The 13,808-nt window shown below is 43.0% G+C and overlaps 1 protein-coding gene across 3 annotated transcripts; it reads right to left on the bottom strand.

Annotated features, from left to right (window-relative positions):
• Window positions 1-974: 974 nt before the first annotated feature.
• On the bottom strand, window positions 975-12,513 carry LOC106572676 (ADP-ribosylation factor 3). Of its 3 annotated transcripts, none has more exons than XM_014147058.3 (5): window positions 12,465-12,513; window positions 11,101-11,344; window positions 4,958-5,068; window positions 3,915-4,039; window positions 975-3,695 (listed from the first exon to the last, which is right to left on the bottom strand). In XM_014147058.3, exons 2-5 carry the CDS (start codon window positions 11,246-11,248, stop codon window positions 3,534-3,536), a joined length of 546 nt encoding a protein of 181 aa, XP_014002533.1. In that variant the 5' UTR covers window positions 11,249-11,344; window positions 12,465-12,513; the 3' UTR covers window positions 975-3,533. The 3 variants fall into 3 exon arrangements, with proteins under 3 accessions (XP_014002533.1, XP_014002534.1, XP_045552285.1); XM_014147059.3 differs by having other exon boundaries at window positions 12,281-12,480; XM_045696329.2 differs by having other exon boundaries at window positions 975-3,778; window positions 12,281-12,480.
• Window positions 12,514-13,808: the final 1,295 nt, after the last annotated feature.

The raw sequence follows: 13,808 nt of genomic DNA on the forward strand, positions 1-13,808 counted from the left end.
GATGAATTGATTGTGGGGCTGCTGCCAGTGTGTCTGTGCCCTGGGCGAGGGGTGTCCCGGTTACGGAAGAAAATCCCAGCTATGGCACCCGCCCTGGGGCCGCTATTGTGGCTGGCCTGCAGGGGGCCCAGGGGGCCAGGAGCCCAGGGAGCAGCTCTCTCTGACCCACATACTGCTGTCACACCCCTGGAGACACAGCACTGGAGATGGAGGGGAAAGGGGGCAGGGGGGGCACAGCACTGGAGATGGAGGGGAAAGGGGGCAGGGGGGGCACAGCACTGGAGATGGAGGGGAAAGGGGGCAGGGGGGGCATAGCACTGGAGCTGAGGGCGGTTGTGGGGGCCGGATTGGGATGGGGGCTTGGTTAGGGGGCCAGTGCTGGAACTGGGGGGGAGTGGGCTCAAAACACAGGGCTGTTGCAGGGACCAGACATGGGCTGGGGGTATGAGAGGGCTGGGGCCAATAGGGACCTCTGAATCGCAGAACAGAATTGCGGCCATGCTGTGAAAATCTTTCAAACACCCCAAAACTAAAAAAAAGTCCTAACTCGATTTGAAGACGTGGAATCGAAATGTTTCCAAGAAACATAAGTTGAATGTTGGCATTTGTATCGATCTACCAGAGCAGTTAACAGGCAAACTGGTATCACCGGACACATCCTCACCAATACATATGTACTCATGACTAGGATCCAATCGTCAATCCATTTTTGAGTATTAACATTAATAACTGAACCTTGTTTCAATGCTTTTTAACACACATTATTAATTGGAATGTTAAGTAATTGCATTGTTACAGTAATATAACTACTTTTTTTTTTATCGCACAGACTCAACTGAGTTAAAGGATGGAAATTAAGTGATACATTTAGCAACAGCTGTGGTCCCACCCACAAACCATCATCAGGGTAAAGGGGTTTCAACACTAGTGATACTGTATAAGGCCACAAAAACAACTGTCGCACCAAACCAAACTCAATGTAGGAAATGTAATAGACAAGCTGTAATGTTATATTCATACATCTATACAAATCAGTCCATACACGAATCCTGATATCTACAATTGAACATATCAACCACAATGATTACTTTCAGGTATATTTCACATATATTCTTACAGGTATGCAGTACCAGTCAAAGGTTTGGACACACCTACTCATTCAACGGTTTTTCTTTATTTTTACTGTTTTATACATTGTAGAGTATGAGTGAAGACATTAAAAAACGATGAAATAACACATGGAATCATGTAGTAACCAAAAAAGTGTTAAACAAATCAAAATATATTTTATATTTGAGATTCTTCAAAGTAGCCAGCCTTTCCCTTGATGACAGCTTTGCACACTCTTGGCATTCTCTCAACCAGCTACATGAGGTAGTCACCTGGAATGCATTTCAATTAACAGGTGTGCCTTGTTAAAAGTTAATTTGTGGAATTTATTTCATTCTTAATGCATTTCAGCCAATCAGTTGTGTTGGGACAAGGTAGGGGTGGTATACAGAATATAGCCCTATTTGGTAAAAGACCAAGTCCATATTATGGCAAGAACAGCTCAAATAAGCAAAGAGAAACTACAGTCCATCATTACTTTAAGAAATGAAGGTCAGTCAATGAAACTGGCTCTCATGAGGAGCGTCACAAGAAAGGAAGACCCAGAGTTACCTCTGCTGCAGAGGATAAGTTCATTAGAGTTACCAGCCTCAGATTGCAGCCCAAATAAATGCTCCACAGAGTTCAAGTAACAGACACATGTTTGAACTCACCTACCTTTCGGTTACAAGTCCAACGCTCTAACCACTAGGCTACCTGCTGCTACCTGCCACCCCAAGTAATAATGATGGACAGTTGTTTCTCTTTGCTTATTTGAGCTGTTCTTGCCATAATATGTATTTTACCAAATAGGGCTATCTTCTGTATACCACCCCTACTTTGTCACAATACAATTGATTGGCTCAAACGCATTAAGAAGGAAAGAAATTCCACAAATTAACTTTTAATCTCTTAATGACCCGCCCCTTTTTTTAAACTTTTCGCCTAAAATGACATACCCAAATCTAACTGCCTGTAGCTCAGGCCCTGAAGCATGGATATGCATATTCTTGGAACCATTTGAAAGGAAACACTGAGGTTTGTGGAAATGTAAATTGAATGTAGGAGAATATAACACAATAGATCTGGTAGAAGAAAATACAAAGAAAAAAACAACCGTTGTTTTGTATTTTTTTGTACCATCATCTTTGAAATGCAAGAGAAAGGCCATAATGTATTATTCCAGCCAATGTGCAATTTAGATTTTGGCAGCAGTATATGTGCAAAGTTTTAGACTAATCCAATAAACCATTGCATTTCTGTTCAACATTTTGTATCAAGACTGCCCAAATGTGCCTAATTTGTTTATTAATAACTTTCCAAGTTCAAAATTGTGCACTCTCCTCAAACAATAGCATGGTATACTTTCACTGTAATAGCTACTGTAAATTGGCCAGCGCAGTTAGATTTACAAGAATTTAAGCTTTCTGACAATATCAGATATGTTCTTGTTACTTACAACCTCATGCTAATCGCATTAGCCTACGTTAGCTCAACCGTCCTCTTGGACGGGACACCGATCCCGAAGAAGTTTTAACAAGGCACACCTGTTAATTGAAAGGCATTCCAGGTGACTACCTCATGAAGCTGGTTGATAGAATGAATGCCAAGAGAGTGCAAAGCTGTCATCAAAGCAAAGGGTGGCTACTTTGAAGAATATAAAATATGTTTAACACTTTTTTTGCTTACTACATGATGTGTTCTTTCATCATTTTGATGTCTAAACTATTAATCAAAAATGTAGAAAATAGTAAAAATAAAGAAAAACCCTTGAATGAGTAGGTGTGTCCAGAATGTTGATACTGTATGTTTGTACTTGTTAGGCAAAACGTGTAAATATACAGTTGACATAGAAAAAAGCATGCTTTTGCATATTGGACGTGTTTTACACAAACCTATGTCACTCTCCATTAATATCTACCACTACTGCATTGCTCCAACCAGCAGTAGCAATTTTAGTGTAAAAAGAGAATACTGTCAGAAGACTGGCTAAATATATAACATTAGACAGATATCATTTCAAACTTCATTTCCAAGAGATCTTTTACTGTATGGCCATGCATAATACTGTGTTCCAAACCAAACTAACATTGCCATTGTCCATTCTGAAATAAATAATAATTAAATTAATAAATAAATGGTGTCGCTAAATACTTTTTTAAGGTTATTATTAAGGTTAATGTATTGACATTGATGGCCCGCAGCTGGACAGTGCTAACCATTTGTAATAGTTGACAACAGGCTGAAAATGTCCTCAAGGAATGGGGATATGGTTCCTCAAGCAATAGGGATATTCTCTCTAAGTCCCTTTCCTACATACCAATCACATTTCACTCCCACCATGTCAGGATTTTTCACTTAATGGATCAACTAAAACCAACTACCACTTCCTGTTTCAAGAGCTGACAATAAGGTTTCTCCTCACTCTCCTCTGATTGGTCCACTCACTTCTTGTTCTTCAGCTGATTGGCCAGCCAGTCGAGGCCCTCGTATAGACCGTCTCCGCTGGTGGCGCAGGTGGCCTGGATGTACCAGTTGCGGTGACGGAGGGAGTGGAGCCCCAGCTTGTCTGTGATCTCTGCTGCGTTCATGGCATTGGGCAGGTCCTAGATGCCGAACGTGAGGTAGAGATGGAAGGATAGGAGTGGAGAAAAGCACATGAGAGAGTAGGATAGGCGTAAGGAAAGCACTGGTAAACAGAAGGACAGGTAGCGAGGAAAAGCACATGATTTAGACACAGGTAACAGATACAAATACATGGTGAGTGAGGCAATTTTAATATAATATAATAAAATAGAATAGAATAAGCACTTTATTGTCCATACCTGTTTGTTAGCGAAGATAAGAAGCACGGCGTCTCGTAGCTCGTCCTCAGCCAGCATCCTCATCAGCTCCTCTCGAGCCTCATTCACCCGCTCACGATCATTACTGTCCACCACGAAGATCAGACCTGGAACCGCAACAGACCTGACTTCAACACACGACATACCCTCAAGGTAGCAACCAGGAATCGGAACAAGCCTGTCAACACACTACAGACCCTATGAGGACAAAGGTTTACTGTCTGACATCCCCCTCTATCAGAATGAACAGGTTAAAGGTTGTCAGCGAAATTACATTGCCACCTGCAGCACCGCAGATATAGCGATGAGCGAGATGCAAGACTTCGCTCTCACACAGTCACACACAGTATCTGTGCATGTGCACGGGTTGACATCAGGCCTTTACAATGTGGAAGCCACGGGACCAAAAACAGAGAAGTTGAACCTCGTGCTTCAACGTTCTAAGTTGTTGCAAAAATGTACCCACTATGCTGTTCACTTCCTGCATCTATGTAATGTCGCTGACTCTACCTTTAATCGCTGACTCTACCTTTAATGTTCCAAGGGCTGTGAAAGAGGGGTTTTGTACACATGCTGTATCATAGGTACAGTATATAATAGAAAAACAAATAAGATATAATAGACAAAATCATAATACGAATCTGGTAAGATGCTTTGAATTTGGCTTGAAAAACGTGCTTATTTGAGGCCGTTAATGCAGTATGCACATGTCTATAACCAGAGTGTGTGAGTCAACCCAATACATCATTGTGTTGGATGTGTCATAGGTCTGGAGTGCCAGTCTTTGTCCCAGCGTGGGCCTATAGCCCTCAAATTCAAATCTCAAAGCCAGTTCCACTGCTTTTTTTCCATTCTTCCCCTGTAATTTGGGACTGATTTAGACACCAGGTGTGTGCAATAAATGATCAGGTTGAACAGAAACCTAGCAGTGCTGCGGACCTCATAGAGCTCTCCTGCTCACCTTACACGTCACAAGAATGTGTTAGCCTGCTGAGCTAAAGCTTGTTAGCTCCCACAATACTTACCCTGTGTGTTCTGGAAGTAGTGTCTCCACAGAGGCCTGATCTTGTCCTGGCCACCCACGTCCCACACCGTGAAACTGATGTTCTTATACTCAACCGTCTCCACGTTAAACCCTGAGCAGGGGAAGGAGCATGTGTGTTATAAATGCCATATAAACAGCTGTAGGTATGTTATAAACACCTTATAAAGAGCTGTGTGTGTGTGTTATAAATGCCATATAAACAGCTGTAGGTATGTTATAAACACCTTCTAAAGAGCTGTGTGTGTGTGTTATAAATGCCATATAAACAGCTGTAGGTATGTTATAAACACCTTCTAAAGAGCTGTGTGTGTGTTATAAATGCCATATAAACAGCTGTAGGTATGTTATAAACACCTTATAAAGAGCTGTGTGTGTGTTATAAATGCCATATTAACAGTTGTAGGTGTGTAATGATTAAAGGCCAGTGCAGTCAAAATTCAGTTTGTCCTGTATTTTGTATCACAGCTGATGAAACTAACACTGTAAAAGTGTGTGTTTTTTTTATCAGTGTTATTTCCTGATAGTTGCTGGTTGAAAATGCAATCTACACAGGAGCTTCTAATCAGCAGGTTTGCATGGGCGGGACTGTCACGTCCTGACCATTGAGTGCTCTTATTTTCTATGGTAGAGTAGGTCAGGGCGTGACTGGGGGGTTTATTATAGTTACATTTTTCTATGTTGTTTGGGTCTTGTTTCGGTTTTTCTATGTTTTTTTGTTGTTGGATGATTCCCAATTAGAGGCAGCTGGTCATCGTTGTCTCTAACTGGGGATCATATTTAAGTAGTTGTTTTTCCCACCTTTGTTTTGTGGGAGATTATTTTGAGTTAGTGCATGTAGCACCTCTTCGTCACGGTTTGTTGTTTTGTTTATGGTTTATTGTATGTCTTGCATAGTTTCACATTATAATAAAATATGTGGAACGATATTCACGCTGCGCCTTGGTCCGTTCCTACACACAGTCGTGACAGAATCTCCCACCACCAGAGGACCAAGCAGCGTGGTCAAGAGGAATGGACCTGGGAGGAAATCTTGGATGGGAAAAGACCCTGGAGGCAGGAAGGGAGTATCGCCATCCGAAGGAGATAGAGGCAGCGAGAGCAGAATGGCGATGCTACGAGGAATAGCACGGCAACAACGGAAGCCCGAGAGGCAGCTCCAAAAAAAATTGGGGGAGGGGGCACACGGACTGGTCGGCGGAGCCGAGGGGTGAACCAGAGCCAGTCAGGGAGTTGAGTGAGGAACTCGACGAAAGATTCCGGAGAGAGGTGTTGGCGTTGAGAGCGCTGCAGTGCGGGCGTGCTTACCGTGGGGAGCGTGTGACCAGTCAGGCACCGTGTTATGCAGTGATGCGCACTGTATCTCCAGTGCGCATTCATAGCCCAGTGCGCACTGTGCCTGCACCCCGCATTTGCCGGGCTAAAGTGAGCGTTCAGCCAGGACGGGTTGTGCCAGCTCTACGCTCCAGACCTCAATTGCACCTCCACGGTCCAGTATATCCTGCACCGGTTCTATGCACCAGGTCTCCAGTGCGCCTCCACAGCCCAGTACGTTCTGTGCCTCCTCCTCGCACTCTCCCTGGAGTGCGTATCCTCAGTCAGGTATGTCCTGTGCCTTCTCCTCGCACTCGCCCTGAAGTGCGTGTCACCAGTCTGGTGCCACCTGTCCCAGCTCCACGCACTAGGCTCCAGTACGCCTGCCCAGTCTTGTCATAAGAAACTAGCTCTAAGGTATATAGAAAATACACAAGCTCTGAAGCAAGCTTCCAGAAAATTGGAACGGAAATGGCGCCACACCAAACTGGAAGTCTTCCGACTAGCTTGGAAAGACAGTACCGTGCAGTATCGGAGAGCCCTCACTGCTGCTGGGTCATCCTATTTTTCCATTTTAATTGAGGAAAATAAGAACAATCCTAAATTTATTTTTGATACTGTCGCAAAGCTAACTAAAAAGCAGCATTCCCCAAGAGAGGATGGCTTTCACTTCAGCAGTAATGAATTCGTGAACTTCTTTGAGGAAAAGATCATGATCATTAGAAAGCAAATTACGGACTCCTATATAAATCTGCGTATTCCTCCAAAGCTCCATTGTCCTGAGTCTGCACAACTCTGCCAGGACCTAGGATCAAGGGAGACACTAAAGTGTTTTAGTACTATATCTCTTGACACAATGATGAAAATAATCATGGCCTCTAAACCTTCAAGCTGCATACTGGACCCTATCCCAACTAAACTACTGAAAGCTGCTTCCTGTGCTTGGCCCTCCTATGTTGAACATAATAAACGGCTCTCTAACCACCGGATGTGTACCAAACTCATTAAAAGTGGCAGTAATAAAGCCTCTCTTGAAAAAGCCAAATCTTGACCCAGAAATTATAAAAAACTATCGGCCTATATCGAATCTTCCATTCCTCTCAAACATTTTAGAAAAAGCTGTTGCGCAGCAACTTTCTGCCTTTCTGAAGACAAACAATGTATACGAAACGCTTCAGTCTGGTTTTAGACCTTTTAATGACGTCAGACCGAGGCTCTGCATCTGTACTCGTGCTCCTAGATCTTAGTGCTGCTTTTGATACCATCGATCACCACATTCTTTTGGAGAGATTGGAAACCCAAATTGGTCTACATGGACAAGTTCTGGCCTGGTTTAGATCTTATCTGTCGGAAAGATATCAGTTTGTCTCTGTGAATGTTTTGTCCAGTTGACAAATCAACTGTAAATTTCGGTGTTCCTCAAGGTTCCGTTTTAGGACCACTATTGTTTTCACTATATATTTTACCTCTTGGGGATGTCATTCGAAAACATAATGTTGGATTTCACTGCTATGCGGATGACACACAGCTGTACATTTCAATGAAACATGGTGAAGCCCCAAAATTGCCCTCGGTAGAAGCCTGTGTTTCAGACATAAGGAAGTGGATGGCTGCAAACTTTATACTTTTAAACTCGGACAAAACAGAGATGCTTGTTCTAGGTCCCAAGAAACAAAGAGATCTTCTGTTAAATCTGACAATTAATCTGGATGGTTGTACAGTCGTCTCAAATAAAACTGTGAAGGACCTCGGCGTTACTCTGGACCCTGATCTCTCTTTTGAAGAACATATCAAGACTGTTTCAAGGACAGCTTTTTTCCATCTACGTAACATTGCAAAAATCAGAAACTTTCTGTCCAAAAATGATGCAGAAAAATTAATCCATGCTTTTGTTACTTCTAGGTTGGACTACTGCAATGCTCTACTTTCCAGGTACCCGGATAAAGCACTAAATAAAACTCAGTTAGTGCTAAATACGGCTGCTAGAATCCTGACTAGAACCAAAAAATGTGATCATATTACTCCAGTGCTAGCCTCCCTACACTGGCTTCCTGTTAAGGCAAGGGCTGATTTCAAGGTTTTACTGCTAACCTACAAAGCATTACATGGGCTTGCTCCTACCTATCTTTCCGATTTGGTCCTGCCGTACATACCTACACGTACGCTACGGTCACAAGACGCGGGCCTCCTAATTGTCCCTAGAATTTCTAAGCAAACAGCTGGAGGCAGGGCTTTCTCCTATAGAGCTCAATTTTTATGGAATGGTCTGCCTACCCATGTGAGAGACGCAGACTCAGTCTCAACCTTTAAGTCTTTACTGAAGACACATCTCTTCAGTAGGTCCTATGATTAAGTGTAGTCTGGCCCAGGGGTGTGAAGGTGAACGGAAAGGCTGGAGCAATGAACCGCCCTTGCTGTCTCTGCCTGGCCGGTTCCCCTCTCTCCACTGGGATTCTCTGCCTCTAACCCTATTACAGGGGCTGAGTCACTGGCTTACTGGTGTTCTTCCATGCCGTCCCTGGGGGGGGGGTGCGTCACTTGAGTGGGTTGAGTCACTGACGTGGTCTTCCTGTCTGGGTTGGCGCCCCCCCTTGGGTTGTGCTGTGGCGGAGATCTTTGTGGGCTATACTCGGCCTTGTCTCAGGATGGTAAGTTGGTGGTTGAAGATATCCCTCCAGTGGTGTAGGGGCTGTGCTTTGGCAAAGTGGGTGGGGTTATATCCTGCCTATTTGGCCCTGTCCGGGGGTTTCATCGGATGGGGCCACAGTGTCTCCGGACCCCTCCTGTCTCAGCCTCCAGTATTTATGCTGCAGTAGTTTATGTGTCGGGGGGGCTAGGGTCAGTCTGTTACATCTGGAGTATTTCTCTTGTCTTATCCGGTGTCCTGTGTGAATTTAAATATGCTCTCTCTAATTCTCTCTTTCTCTCTCTCGGAGGACCTGAGCCCTAGGACCATGCCTCAGGACTACCTGGCATGATGACTCCTTGCTGTCCCCAGTCCACCTGGCCGTGCTGCTATGTCTTGCATAGTTTCACATTATAATAAAATATGTGGAACGATATTCACGCTGCGCCTTGGTCTGTTCTTACACGCAATCGTGACAGGGAGTTACAGCTTTCCATGGTAACATCACCATGCGGTAAATTGGTTGATAGACCAATAACAAAGAGAGTTCCCAGGGCTGGTATCAGGAGACATAAGCCAACCCCCCCCCCCCCCCCCCCATTTTAGGAACTCAGTTGGGGTCTCAACTTACTGTTGAGAGTTAGAACAGTAGAATACACAAGGTGCAAGTTTTAAATTTGGTTGTGCATCAACAATTTTTCTCTTGTTATGTCAGACACTGACTCTGTGTGATTTATGATCATTAAGGCGGGAGCTACTAAGTCCTTTTGGCCTTTTTTCTCCTCCTGCACATACTGTTGTTGTTGTTATTTTACTGTTACAAAGTGTCTTTCTATTTGTGCAAAATAAACTGAATAAAGACACTGACAGTCACTCAGCTAGCAATTTTTAGATTGGTAAATTAGTTTAGCCAGCAATCTAAAGTTGTAGTAATCATGTCCGAATACTGACCGGTCACACAGGGCATGTGCCCAGGGGCACTGACCTTCATGGGGCCCCCATTGATTGCGTTAGTCACTCTCACTCAGATATCATTAACATGGCATAAGTCATGGCAAAATGTGTAGAATTGCAGGAAATTAGCTTTAAAACTGAAAAAATGATCTCCACCCCATGGCAAATTGCATGCATTTTGTTATACTTTTTTAAAAAATGATCTCCGCCCCATAGCAAAATGTGTGGAACTGCAGAAAACTTGCTTTAAAACTGCAACATACTTTTTTGGGGGGAAGGAACTCAGTCGGGGTCTCAACTTATTGTTGAAAGTTAGAATATTAGAATACACAATGTGCAAGTTTGAAACTTGGTTGTGCATCAGCAATTTTTCTCTTGTTATGTCAGTCATTGACAGTCACTCAATTAGCCATGTCAGCTAACAATTTTTGTCTAGCCAGCTATCTAAACTAGTAATCATGGCCAAATACCAACCAGGCACGCAGGACACATGCCCTGATCTCCAGGGGCCCCCCCATTGATCTCCAGGGGCCCCCCATTGATTTTGTTAGTCACTCTCACTCAGATATTTTTATTTATTGGCATTTATATCATGGCATAAGTCATGGCAGATTTTGTAGAATTGCAGGAAATTTGCTTTAAAACTGAAATTAGCTGTAAAACCAAATCTCGCTTAGGTCCCCCAAAAGGCTAGAGCCGGCTGAGAGTTCCAAACCTCATTGCCAATAACAGCTAGTTTTCAGTTTTCCCCTCCCCACTCAGACCACTCCCAGACAGTTGTAGCAAGATTATTTCTTAAGAAATTGTATTTTTTGTATTTTTTTGCCCATTTTTTATGGAAATCTATTACAGTAAGTTACTTAATTGTTACATCAAATCAAATCAAATGTTTTTTGTCACTTGACGAATACAACAGGTGTAGACCGTTCCGTGAAATGCATACTTACACGAACTTAACCAATAATGCAGTTCAAGAAGAGTTAAGAAAATATTTACAAAATAAACTAAAGTAGAAAATAAAAAGTAACACAATAAAATAACAAGGCTATATACAGGGGGTACCGGTACAGAGTCAATGGGTAATTTGTACACATACACAGCAATTACTTGATATTGATATAAAAATGTCTGCATTGGGCCTTTAAGGATAACTAACATTTCTACATGACAACACATTTGACTTTGCTCTCATCCTTTATAGCCAATGACCTTCATTGTGAGACTTTCCATACCGATAGTGGGGATGGTGGTGACTACCTCTCCCAGCTTCAGTTTGTATAGGATGGTGGTCTTCCCTGCAGCGTCCAGCCCCACCATCAGGATCCTCATCTCCTTCTTCCCTAACAGGCTCTTCAGCAGGTTGCCAAAGATGTTCCCCATGGTAACTGACTGGCTGGTGGTTGCTGGCTGGCTGGCTGACTGGTTGACTGGCTGGTGACTGGCTGGCTGGTCAGACCTCAACTCACTGCTACAGAGCTGATGGGCAAAGAAGCTGGATGTTAGGGCCCAGAGTTTTTCCTGATCTTGTAACTTAACCAAGGAAAAACGGTCTCAAGTTGCATGCCACTAATGGGAGAATTATTCCTAGGGCTCAGTTTTTCCTGACCTGACCAGGCAAAAGTCTGGAGTCCCGGCCAAGTCAGAAGGTCAGGAAAAAACTGTTGCACCCTGGAATAAGCTAATTCAACCATAGCCTAAATGACAAGTCAGCGGCTGAACAAACTGTGAGTTTGTACATATACTGAGTCAGAACCACAGAGAGGACACACAGTAGCCCTTCAACCACTACTCAGCCCATTAACACCGCATAACAGCTCCAAATCACCTCGGAGGAAAACCAATAAAGTCTACTTCACACCTCTACAGGGCTGAGGAAGCTGACCTGACTGAAGGCCAGTGAGCTGGCAGACTGCACACTGGTGAGAAGAGCTACCATGTTGTAGGCCTACACTACCTACCGCAATCCTTTGTTGAGCTGGGGTTATGTGGTTTATAATTGTTATAATCTATACATTGAAATATATTATTTCATCCCTACAGTAGGCTGTAGTCCATAAAGCAAGTTGTTCTAGGGTGATACACTGCAGGTGCATTCTAACAACAGTCTTCTGTTCTGAGTCAAACATATTTAAATAGCCTAGATAAAAAATACATGGATGAATGTGTTCATAAATAGATTTTTCAATCATTGCATCGCAGTGGCCGCATATGATACTATGAAACACATCTGTCGTAGCGCCAGAGCACTCGCTAAATGCGCCAGGGTCTGTGTAGTGGAACACCCTGTATCTTTGCAGCACACTGCGCACCACAAAAAAATGCAATCTAGTAAATATCACATGTAGACTGGCACACTGTAAAAATCAGAAATGCTATGGTTATTTCCATCCATAGGCATATTATGATTCTCACCTTCTCCAGTCACGACAAGACGCAATGCTTAGGTGGCCTGTATGGACGACGTTAATTCACTAGAATCACTACCAACACATAGTTGTTTCATTTCTGTAATGACATGACACGATGCCGCATTCTTGTATTTCAACAGTTTTACGTTATCCATAATTTTCTAAATGTCCATCTCATCCCCACCTACCTCTTTTAGCCGTACCAGCTGGATTCGGGCAGTGGCGTTTGACTCTCGCGAGAAGACACCAAGAATGACAGGGGTCTCGCGATGATGAGAGAACCAAGTACACTTCTCCATCACTTCATGGGCCGATCACGCGCTCCCTTCACTGTCAGTAAATCTTGACACATTGTCAGTAGGAGGCTGGCGGTCAATTATTTTTTGTTGTTGTTGAAAATGTACTATTTGTTTTTTTATGATTGCTCTTGATTTAGCTTTCTGAGTTGAAACTGAGAAGACATCATCCGGGCTTGTGCAGTGTTTGTGTGGTTTGCATGCCCTGTGTTTAAAACCCTGCTTTAGTATTTAATTAATCAAGACTACACATTGCCCTGCTACTATACATGTAATGCAATCAATGCCTATCAGACGTTTTGTGTGTGTGTATGTGTGTTAGAGATTTGAGACAAAATAATGTTTTTGTTATATTATAAGATATTAGAGAGTAAATACATTTGACTAAAGGCAAACATAAGAATAATTCACCTGAGAAACATCTTGATAAGTAAGTGAGGAACTGCTAAAACGATGCCAAAGCCAAAGGATACTTCTTGGCAGAGATGTTGTGTGCCAGAGACAATGAGCTGAGAAGAGAAAGCATTTACGCTACACTGAATCACTCTCACAAGAGGGGGGCCATTTTGATTTTGTTTAATTTTGATGAATCAACATGGATCAAACAAATACATAACTTGTGATTTTTCATGAAGACCAGACCAAACATATCAAATAGCAATACCATCGCAAGCCTTCCTCTTTCTCAAAAACTCTCTTTGAAGCATTTACCAGATGCTCTTATCCAAAGAGACTTACAGGAGCAATTAGGGTTAAGTGCCTAGACGGCTCTGGGATTCAAACCAGCAACCTTTAATTTACTGGCCCAACACCCTTAACCACTAGGCTACCTGCCGCCCATAAGGTGAACTGCTTTATGTGGGTTTCAGGGTTTTATAGGCATCTGCTAAACTTCTTTCACTGTATTTTCTCTGTTTTAAATATGGGTTAAAACCCAAGCCCACCCCTAGTCTTTCAAAATTCAAAAACCCCTAGTCTTTCAAAATTCTTGATTTGATGTCCTAGGCCTACTCAGTGTATGTGAATATACAATAAAGGCCCTTTAATATAGGCAAAAGGAGCGAGTTCTTTACGTGCTGATTTACCAGTAGTGTGTTTCTCTCTACAGTACGTCTGTCTGCCGGGGGCTCTGGGCATGATAGATGTGTTTATCAATTCAGCGGTTGAGGCGGAAGGAAAAAGAGTGAAGCAGATGTTTGCTGCTGCACACCAGACTACAGGGTGGAGTGGAAGCAG

The sequence above is a fragment of the Salmo salar genome, chromosome 15 (genome assembly GCF_965601325.2).
Source record: "Salmo salar chromosome 15, fSalSal1, whole genome shotgun sequence".
Taxonomy (NCBI): domain Eukaryota; kingdom Metazoa; phylum Chordata; class Actinopteri; order Salmoniformes; family Salmonidae; genus Salmo; species Salmo salar.

Excerpts from the sequence above, each read along its gene's own strand:
- LOC106572676 (XM_014147058.3), bottom strand. The coding sequence starts at position 11,248 with ATGGGGAACATCTTTGGCAACCTGCTGAAGAGCCTGTTAGGGAAGAAG. Across the intron at positions 4,040-4,957 it reads CTACTTCCAGAACACACAGG|GTCTGATCTTCGTGGTGGAC; the intron begins GTAAGTATTGTG and ends TTGCGGTTCCAG. Across the intron at positions 3,696-3,914 it reads TTATCTTCGCTAACAAACAG|GACCTGCCCAATGCCATGAA; the intron begins GTATGGACAATA and ends TTCGGCATCTAG.